Source organism: Lucilia cuprina, chromosome 6 (assembly GCF_022045245.1).
Source record: "Lucilia cuprina isolate Lc7/37 chromosome 6, ASM2204524v1, whole genome shotgun sequence".
NCBI classification, from domain to species: domain Eukaryota; kingdom Metazoa; phylum Arthropoda; class Insecta; order Diptera; family Calliphoridae; genus Lucilia; species Lucilia cuprina.
The window spans coordinates 1,904,741-1,915,869 of NC_060954.1; the positions used below are offsets into that span (position 1 = coordinate 1,904,741).

At 30.4% G+C, this 11,129-nt stretch overlaps 1 protein-coding gene across 2 annotated transcripts; it reads right to left on the minus strand.

The window, feature by feature from the left end:
* Positions 1 to 1,697: 1,697 nt before the first annotated feature.
* LOC111684553 (transient-receptor-potential-like protein) lies at positions 1,698 to 10,585 on the minus strand. Of its 2 annotated transcripts, none has more exons than XM_046955407.1 (12): positions 10,350 to 10,585; positions 8,295 to 8,437; positions 7,630 to 7,810; positions 6,939 to 7,130; positions 6,635 to 6,869; positions 4,761 to 5,034; positions 4,311 to 4,703; positions 3,934 to 4,129; positions 3,624 to 3,788; positions 3,294 to 3,513; positions 2,550 to 2,889; positions 1,698 to 2,486 (listed from the first exon to the last, which is right to left on the minus strand). In XM_046955407.1, the coding sequence occupies exons 1-12, from the start codon at positions 10,539 to 10,541 to the stop codon at positions 1,805 to 1,807; spliced, it is 3,213 nt and encodes a 1,070-aa protein (XP_046811363.1). In that variant the 5' UTR covers positions 10,542 to 10,585; the 3' UTR covers positions 1,698 to 1,804. The 2 variants fall into 2 exon arrangements, with proteins under 2 accessions (XP_046811363.1, XP_046811364.1); XM_046955408.1 differs by having other exon boundaries at positions 2,400 to 2,486; positions 2,546 to 2,889.
* Positions 10,586 to 11,129: the final 544 nt, after the last annotated feature.

Sequence of the window (11,129 nt, forward strand, 5' to 3'; positions counted from 1 at the left end):
TAAAGCTACAAATACGTATTTAAATATAAAACAGATATTGTACACAATAAAATATTAAACAAATTAAGAACATTTTTTTTATTGTAAATGTTTGTTAGTGTATTTAGAGATTTAAAATTTGTAATTTTAAATTCAAATTGCAATAAATAAGAATATTTATTTTGTGACATTAAATATAATTAATGTGTCTATTTAAACTACTAAGGTAGAGAAAATTTCTTGTTAATAAAGATAATTTCAAAAATATTCATGTATTAAGCACTTATGAAAAGCTATCGTTGATTGAATAACATTTCCATTTCACATATCATTTCCTATTCACAACCCAACATATTTAATTTTTTCTCTGAATTGTATATTTATAGTGAAAACTACAACGTGGCTACTGTATAAACAACCTGACAACTACACTTATGTCTTCTGCCGCTTCTCCTCATCAAACCATACAAATTTGACAAATATCACTTAAACACATAGCAAGTTATATCATTTCTTCCAATAATTCACATTGTAATAAACAATATATTTGGCAACTCTGGTAAATATATTTTCAATATCCTGAACACGCCCTCTTCAAAAAGATACAAATATTGACGAATTTGCTTCCGTACTTTTGTATTTATATAATTTTTTACTTTTATTCTCTTTTATAGCCTATAAACAATCTGGCAACTCTGCCAAAATAAATTCTTACATCTCCTTAATGTTCTCTTTTAATCAGAACAAACTTTTTCAAAATCGGTCTAATACATTATGAATTATACGGGTTTTTGTTATTTACTTCTCCCTGTAGCAGAAATTTTCAAGGTGGCAACTCTGGAAAAATAAATTTTAAAAATCTAGAATATGACCCCTTTCAAACCATACCAATATCATTCAAATCGGTTGAGTAGTTTTTGAGTTATAGCGTTTTGAAAAAATTTCTCCGATGTCTTCAATTTTTCGTTTTGCAGAAAAACCATGTATGTCATCAATAGATGGCGCTGTATCAATGTAGTGACAGGGTGACCAGGTTTTGAAAATTGGACAAAATAAGGGATTTTTTAAACGGCTATAACTCTTAAAGTACTTATGCGATTTTAATGAAAGTGGTGTCAAACGTTAGGTTATAATTTAAACTATTCACTTAATGGAAAAACTATTTTACCAGGGTTGCCAATGTTAAGAAAATTACTATTATGCACCAACTTCTTGCCAATTGCTAAAGCTTTAGATGTTGTTCACCGATTTGAGCAAAACTAGTGTCAATCGAAAGGTATTGATTGGAGCTAACAGCATTGTGAATATTTTTATTTACCAGTGTTGCCAAAGCTTTGATTTTTGTAATCGTTTATAACTTTTTGTGTTTAACTATAACTTTGGATATTGTAAATCGATTTGAGTGAAACTAGTGTCAATCTAAAGGTATTGATTTCAGCTAATAGTTTTATGAAAAATTTTATTTAGCAGTGTTGCCAGAGTTTAGATATTTATAATTGTTTATTACTTTTTTTGTATGAACATAACATCTAACTAGCTGAACCGATTTAAGTGAAACTAGCGTTAGTCAAAAGCTTAAACAATTAGCTAACTGTTTTGTAAAAATTTCTTGCACCAAAGTGGCCAGACTTTTGAATATTTTTGTTTTAAATAAAACACTTTAGAATATAATTATTTTATTCATTAAACTTTATTGCACTTGTTTAAATTTCCCTGTTTTTATTTATTTATTTTGTAACTAATATAACAATTGTTCCCCTGGTTTTTATCACAATCTATTTTCTTGTTTTAAAAAATATATTTAAAAATTGAAATTAATTTATTTTCATTTCTTTGGTTTCTGCTCATGCTTGGGCGAGCCATAAGCATCTGAACTAAATTGAGAAATATTATCCATCATATCATTGTCATCTTCCAAGTCCACAACATTTAAATCAAAACTGGAGGGAATATTTTCATAATGTTGATGTGGTAGTCTAGCATAGCCAGGCTTACGGCCCGCTTTACCCAATTCCACAGCAAAAGGCGTATGAGTGCTTTGTGTAGGCCTAGCGGTAGCAGAATGTGAGGGAGCTGATGGTGCTGGTTTTTTCATTGAAATAGGTTTATTTAACTGGCCCGGTGATAAAATTATTTCATTGCTTTTCTGTTTAGTTGGTGCTTTTTTGGCTGTTTGTATTTCTGGTAGTGTTTGGGTTCTGGTGGTTACCGATTTACTTTGATGAAATGAAGCAGGAGATTCTACGCCATATTCTTTTATTATAGGTTTAATATCCTTGGCTAGAGGAGGTCGAGTGGGTTGCTGCTGTTGTTGATGTTGTTGCAAGAATTTCTTTTTTATTTCATCTGCTTGTAATCTTTGTTGTAGTGTAGAGGTTTTAGCATCTTTTAATTCTTCACTTATCTGATTTAATAACTCTAATAAGGTGGCGGTTTTTTCATCTTCAAATTCCACTGCTATGGGTGATTCTCGGCCTGATATTGTGGGTGGTGATTGTAAAATTAATCTGAAAACAATTTGATAAAATAAGTATATTTCTTATTTTTCTTTTTATAAAAAATAAACTTACTTTTTGGCCTCTTCTATGGCTTTGCCTAAATGCTGCAAATTCTTGACACTATCTTTGTTTGATCTTCCAATTTGAGAATCTTTTAGTGTACCTTGCAACACCACCGTCCATTTGTGGGCCGTTGACTGCTGGGCCACTAGCCTTGCTACTCTTTGGAATCTTTGTTTGGGTGTTTCTTTATCTGGTCTAGAGGGATCTTTTTCCACTTTGATTTCATTAATGTCACATTCACTGTTTACATTGCCATTTAGTTTTTCTTCATTGACATTTTGACAGGGTGCCACCTGGAATCCTTTCATTAATTGACGTTCCCACATTTTCGTTTTCTTGGCCCGACATGCTGAAAGAAATCATAAACATATGATGATTTTAAAAATTTGGCAACACTATAAGTTTCTGCGATACATTTTTTTTCAAAAAGTCATAATTTGCATTAAACTGAATTGATATTGACTAAACTTTTATTGACATAAAGAGAACATTTTAAAGATTTTGAAAATTTATTTGCCAGATGGTATCTTTTAACAACTGAAGAATTTAAATGAAAATTATAAAAATATAAAGGACTTTATTCGTGTAAAACTTTTGCTTCATTAAAGAAAGCTCAAGAAATTTTAGGTGGAATTCGCTTTGCCAAAAATTTTGATAACACATTTTAGTAAAATAATCTTGTTGCTGATTTATTAATCTAGAAATACCATTTTTACTTTTAGAAAATTCCTTACTTTCTACTTTATTACTTACGTTTTTCCTTTTTAGCAGCCGATGACACATCCATGCCACTATTCTCAAAGATTTCCAACATTTCATAGCGCATTGTAGATATTTCGCTTTTGACTTCATTGATGTCATCCTCTGTCACTGGATTATCTTCAAACTTACGATTTTGGGCAGCAACATAACGCCAAACCAAAGAGCGCATTATGTTGTCATAAGCATTTTCTTGTTCCTTAGCCTGACGTTTCTAGAAAATGTAGCCAGAAAATGGAAAGGAAAACAACAAACACACACACATACAATATTAAAAATTAAAAAAGAAAAAATTAGAAGAATAATATTTTTTTGCCCATTTACCTTGGAACGTTTGCGATCAATCTCTTTGCTTGACTTTCTAAATACTCTGATTAGCCACTTGACAGAGGGCAAAATATTAAATGGCGGTGGCAAAGTGCTGGTATCCTCAAAATAGCTCATCCATAATTTAGTGCGAGCAAATTTCCACTCCGTATCTGAATGTTGCTAAAAGAAAAAAAAAACAAACAAAAAATTAACATTTATTTGTTTGTTTTTATAGAAAATTATGTTTGCTTGCAAATAAGTATCTTTAGGGATTTATTGTGTTTTCTCTTGTTATTAAGGTCATTTAATTTACTATTGAACTTACATCAATCATGGCATAGGAATTGGACATCATGGCTATTAGTAGATTTAATAAGACTATAACATTGATGACACTGTACGAGCCAAACATGAGTAGACCCCAGAAACGTGTATACGACTTAATGCCCGTCAATTCAAAGTCATCCAAACCCACCATACCAAAACTGGCCCAAAACAATGATTGTGAGGACTCAAACAAACTAAAAGCAGAGAAAAATAGAAATAAAAGTACAAATGCTTTAACTTCATTACTTGGGCAAGCAGTTTTGTCAACAGCCTTCACTTGAATTAACATTTAAATGTTTCTTGTCACCCACACAATTATCACCTCATCATTGGAATTAGTTTTATTTGTTTTCTATTTCTTTTGCTTTCACTTACTTGCCAAATCTACGCCATTTCATGCAAGAATCTGAATGTCCCGTCCAGTCTGCCTGACCACCCGGCAAAACATAACATTTACTTTTTTCCAAATCAGCAAAATACCACAATAATTGATTTAAGCCACAGGCAAAGGCAAACAATACCAAGGAGTAAATGAAAAAGAATTTCACAATATCAATGACCATGCGACCCAAGGATATTTGTAGTGGTCCCAAGTGAGGATTTATTGAAAACATGTGCACCAGTTTAAGGGCAGAGAAAATATTGGCCGCCGCAAACAAACCCTCTGCTATAAGTTGGGGATCAAAATCATTCCATTGCTCGCGCGGCACATAGGCCATTTTTGGATCTCTGGCTATCTCTGTGGCCTGTTGTATGTAGGCAAATATTCTTTAAATAAAAAATAATCATTAAAGTTTATTTTAACCGCAAATTTGTTTTGCTCACCTTAAACACATCACACTGATGTACAAACTATTTCGTAGAAAATCTATAAAATTCCACATATTTCTTAAGTAACTTCTTATGCCCACATTAAAGATTTCCTGCACCTCTTCCCATATGAAGCCGAAAAGATATAACACCACCAGCATTTCTAGTTTGGTGGGTCCTTGACCACGTTGTCGTCGTTGCTGTTCGATCAATTCTTTTTTCATACGTTCAGAGCCCAGTATACGTATAACGTCGTCATCAGCACGTTGAGACACCAATATTAAAATGACTATAGGGGAGGAGTAAGGTAGAGAAGGTTATATAATAAAACCGAAAGGATTTAACAAAAATAATAAAGATAAATAAATAGTTATATGGAGGGACAGTGGAAACTCTTTTAACAGACCTAAACTACAGTTTACTAAAAATTTGAATTTTTACAAAATAACCTAAAGTCTAGTCAATAGCAATGTCTACAGTCTAGTTTATAGTCTAGTCTATAGTCTAGTCTATAGTCTAGTCTATAGTCTAGTCTATAGTCTAGTCTATAGTCTAGTCTATAGTCTAGTCTATAGTCTAGTCTATAGTCTAGTCTATAGTCTAGTCTATAGTCTAGTCTATAGTCTAGTCTATAGTCTTGTCTATAATATAGTCTCTAGTCTATAGTGTAGTCTATAGTTTAGTGTATAGTCTAGTCTATAATCTGGTCTATAGTCTAGTCTATCGCCTAGTCTCTAGTTTTTCTATACTCTAGTCTACAGTCTAGTTTATAATCTAGTCTATAGTCTAGCCCATAATCTAGTCTGCAGCCTTTTCTCTAATATCATACTGATTTGTGTAAATCGAAAATTGTTTATGTTAACAAATTTTAGCCAGTCTTTTTTAACCAGGTTTCACTGTTTTTGTTTTTAGATAAACTTAAATCTAAAACTCATTTCAAAGTATATAAAGGTTACTATACATATAAGTTGATACATACATATACAAATACTTGTATATATGGCCAACATAGCAAAATCATACTCATCATTATTGTTTTATGCAATGCATGAGTTTTAACAATTTGAAAAGAATTTAAGGACGCACCAAAGCATCCTTTTGCACACACACATACAAATACAACTAAAATGTTTCCATTGTTTCACTATTTTATGAAAGAATCTCTGTATATGTAACTTATATAGTTATTGGTATGCTTCTGGTCAAGTACAAGGACATTGTTATTGTAGTTGTATGCTCATAGTAGTTGTCATCATCATCGTTATATTAAAGTTGGTATTATGGTGAATGTTTGTTTTATATGAGATGGCTTAGTGGTTGTCATAAAAGTATGTTTCCATATACTGTACATATGTATGTGTATTTAGTTGCTTTCTGTTTAGTTAGAGAGCACGCTTAAATGTATGTTTGTGATATGATGGAAGAATACATTCTTCCGGTTGTATTCTCTTTAGTTACGCTTTACTTAAATACAATTTCATTCTTATTTCAGCACAAAAAACACCACAACTATCAACACTGCTCCATACTATGTTCTGAGGGAGTAAGTCAGTATAACAATTGTTGGTTTATGAGATTAGATAATGTCCACAAATGGTTTTGTGAAACAAGAACAGTGTATATAGTACGTATATGGTTTAGAATGTTAAAGGAAAAAGTATAACAAAAATCTTGTAGAGTCATTATGTCATTTAACCGAATGTGAATAAACTTGTTTTTTTTTCTTTTACACACTCTCACTTGTTTTGTTTAAGTTCATAGAACACAACTTAACATTTCTTAGTTTGCTTTGTTAAATATATAGTAGTTTTCTTTAGTTTTCGTTAGATGATTTTACAATTTCGTTACTAATTTCTATGTCTAAATGTATGAAACATGAATATACTTACACAAAAAGAACAAATATGATGAGGCATGTATAAGAAATTTCATAAATGGTTTACGCATTAACTGGCCAGTCTTGCAATTCGGAGCCACCATGTAGATGAGACAATAAATAGGAAACAATACGGCCACCTTAACAATACACAAGAGTTTTTCAAATAAAGTTTTACGCCGAAAACCGGGTAGACCCTCATACCAAATGGATGATAATAATTGTTGGATATTTGCATGAGCAACGAACTGTTTAAAGAGATACAATTTGATTGATTTGTTTATTTTTCCTTGTTCTTATTAGGTCGTAGTACTCACCTTTTTTTGTTTATAATATATTGCTTGTGTTAATCTATTCAAGGACATTCTATCACCAGGCTGATATGTGGACATATCAGGATCATAATTTAGTATTATGGCCAATTCATTTGAGGTTCTAGTTTGATCTAGTAAATCTACGGCAAATTGTTGACATTGTCTTCTGAGATCCATATATTCGGATTTGCATTCCTACGGAAAATTTCAGAAACATTTTTTGAAATATTATTTTTTTAAGGAAATTTTCTTACGATATATAAACTATACATCAGTTTATAGTCAAGATTATAAATCAATCTTTTGTCAAAACTACAGAGCAGTCTAAATTCAAGGACTAAATATTAAGATATTCAAAGCTATAGATCAGTCTATTCTCAAGACTGTAGATCAGTCTATACTCAAGACTATAGATCAACCTATAGGCAAGACTAAAGATCAGTCTATAGTTTAGGCTATAGATCACCCGATAGTCAATACTACATAACAGTCTAAAGATTTAAGGTCAGTCTATATTCGAAAATAGAGATCAGTTTATAGACAAGTTTATAGGCTATAAATCAGTATGTGAATGCATTAGATTAGTCTTTATAGAAGATTATAGATAAGTCTATAGTTAAGATTATAGATCAGTGTATAGTCACTATAATGTATCAATCATTCGTCAAGAAAAAAAAAATAGATATTGACTTACCTGTTCTGTAAAGGCCAAATTTCTTAGCTCCCATGACAATTGAAATGCTGTTAAAATAGGATCGTGAGATGTCTGACATATTAAAGAAGGACTAGATAAGGCTCTATAAATATTAACACGAGACAAGGAATGACGTAGGGAATCTTCAGAAGACATACGAACACATTCTTCACAACCGCATCTTAACATAAAAGAAACAAATTAAAAAAGATTTTATTGAACAAATTTCATGGAGCAATTTAATTTTCTTTATTTCTTTAAATTCAATTTTCATTAATTTATAATACATAAGAAAACTGAAATAAATCTTGTATTTTTTTTAATATCCAGCCAAACTGTATAATAAATTATCAGATGTATACGTATGAGTAATTTACAATGTCTAATAACAATCATACGTAAGAAACATAATTTACATAAAATATATATTTTTTTAATATTTCTCAAATTTTGCTAAAATTTTATCATAAGCTATTGTCTTTTAACACAAAATGAACATATTTTTTCCACTTTTTAAGATATTTTTTATACTGTTTTTGCATAAAGGTTTCGCCTAATATAAAATGCACAATTTTCATAGCATACTTTTAGGTTGGTGATTATTTTTTTATTCCTCTATACATACATTTTTGTAATTTATACAAGTAACTTGTATGTCAACTTACCTTATGTCATGTGGCACTGGTACAGCAGCTCCTCTATCTAATAGAATTTTTAAAATTTCAAAATTATTTTTATGTGCTGCCAAAATTAAAGGTGTTATATCCGGTGGAAACATGGCTGTATTAATTTCAACTTTTTGCCAACTCTAGCGGGAGTTGAAAACACATACGGTTACAGGTACAGCAAGTAAAAAGTGAAAAGACAAGAAACATAATAAGTAACAGACAACAGACATGTAATAGTGTTGGAAAAATATTTAAAAATTTAGCACGGATGCATGATTAAGTTAATTTTTTTGTGTATATTTTTCTTTTATTATAGTTTTTTCTTATTAAAAAAGCTCTGAATATTTTTAACATATTTCAATGTTTCATATTTGGGACAATTTTTTATTACGTTTTTTTTTGTTTCTTTTGTAATTTTTTTAGTGTCTGTGTTCTTTTTTTCTCTTCTTTACAGGGTTATCCACATGAAAAATGAAGTCAAGGTTATGTGTTGACTTGACAAAGTTAAAATTGCCTGTGCAAAAAAAAACCAACCAGTGTATGTTCTCTAGCCGAAATACTTTTAAAATGTTAGAGATGAAAACGTTAACAAATGTGGTACATTAAGTGCCTAATCAAGCAAACATTTAGATGACACAGACACAGTTACAATGCCATATAACCTACCAGTACTGTATTTTAAATTATGATTTAGTATTTAAAGTTATTTTGTCGTTGTATTTGCCACAAATGTGTATAATTTTTCTGTTTGTCGTTACTTTTAATACCTTAAGGTATAATTTTAAAAAACCTTAATTGAAAATTTTACAATTTTTTTTGCATTAGCTTAAAGCCATAAAAAAGTTGATTATTATTTTTAAAATCATTTCTGGGGGTTGGGGGTGACCTATTTACTTATGTACAATTATTTGCCTAGGTATGGAGAGGCAATCAGGAAGTTGATTTCTTGACTCATTTTCTTGATTTGCTACTCTCTCAGTACAGAATATTAAGGAGAAGAATTGGTTCATCACAACATTTGACATCCAATGATCTATGGCCTTTTCTATAGACTAATCTATTGAGTAAAAAACTATATATAGTCTTGACTATAGACTAGTCTATTGTTTTGTCTAGAGACTGATCAATAGGCTGTCCTATAGTCTTGACTGTAGACTGATCTATAGTCTTCACTGTATACAGATCTGTAGTCATACTGTAGACGTATCTATAATCTTGACTATAGACAGATCTATAGTCTTTACTATAGACTGATCTTTAGTCTTGATCATAGATAGATCCATGGTCTAGGCTATAGAGTGATCTACAGTCTTGACCATGGACTAATCTATAGTCTTCACTATAGAGTGATCTATAGTCTTGACTGTAGATACATCTATTGTCTAGACTTTAGATCAATCTATAGACAGATCTATGGTCTAGGCTTTAGAGTGATCTATAGACTTGACTATGGATTATTCTATAATTTTTCCAAAGACTGATCTTGGCTATAGACTGATTTATGTTCTTTACTATAGAATGATCTATAGTCTTAACTTTAGACTGATCTATAGTTCTCGCTATAGATGGATCTATAGTCTTGACCTTAGACTGATCTGTATTTTTGACACATCAATAGTTTAGCTTTTGACTGATAGTCATAGTCAGTCTTGCTTTTATACAAATTTGTATGTAATTATTGACTGATCTTAAGTCTTTGCTACAGACTGATCTATAGTCTGATTCTTTTACCCCAATTATACACTAATATCCTACCGAAGTGTAACATAAATTCTTCTTTGCCTTGTATATTTAAAAAACTTTCTTAAAGTACGAAGAAAATACGTAATAGAATTTGCTTAGCAAAGTAGAAATAAAACTTTATTTCATCTCATTTCCTAATGAAAACGTGTCTAATGACTGATTTTTATTTCAAGATTATTTAAACTGTATATGTACTTAAGGAAATCTTACCACACACGTTTTTTGTTTCATTTTTTTTGTTGTTTCTTCGTTTAGAAAACATACACTTGCTTCGTTCTACATAAATATAAATCTGATTTTAACACTTACATAAAGTTCTCCTTCCTTATAGATGAGTTCCTCATGCTCCAGCAACAACTCAACAGCTTCAACAAATTCCGCATTGATAGCATGGAGTAGAGCATCTTTCGTTTCGACACCCATTATAACCAGCAACTCAACCATTTCTAAGTTTTCATTATCGATGGCTAAAGTTAAGGCACGTCTGCCCAAAGGATCCATGCAATTGATGTTGATGTGATGTTTTCGGTGGGCTTTTTGTAAGATTCTGCAAAAGTTGTAGAAACAAATAAATTTCTAAACAAACTTCAATTTAACAAAATTTATATCTAAAAATATTAAAATCTTGTAATATTTTTTGTATAAGAATTTAAAGTAAAACTTTTAATTACCTGAGAAGACTAGAGGCTTATGTTATTGTGTAAGTAAAATAAATAAAAAACCTAAATGTGCCATTTACTCCAAATCAACTATCAAACAGAAGGTTTTCAAACCTTAGAGCACAGAAACCAAAATATTTTCCTTGCTGCAAATTTCCTTAAGTTTATCAATACTTTATTATGCTTTACTTTTCGAAAATAAAAAAAAAACATATTGTTTCCATTTGAAAAGAAATATTTTGCTTTGAGTTTTAAATTTTATTTGGTCTTAAAATAAAAATCATTAAAAAAGTTTTAACCAAAGAAACTTCGAAATGAAGTAACAAAAACTTAAAGAGAGATTGAACAAAATTTTCTTGCTAATAAAACTGTTTAACGAATTTTCACAAAGTTTGTTTTAAACTTAAAAAAAAAGATCAATAAAGAAATT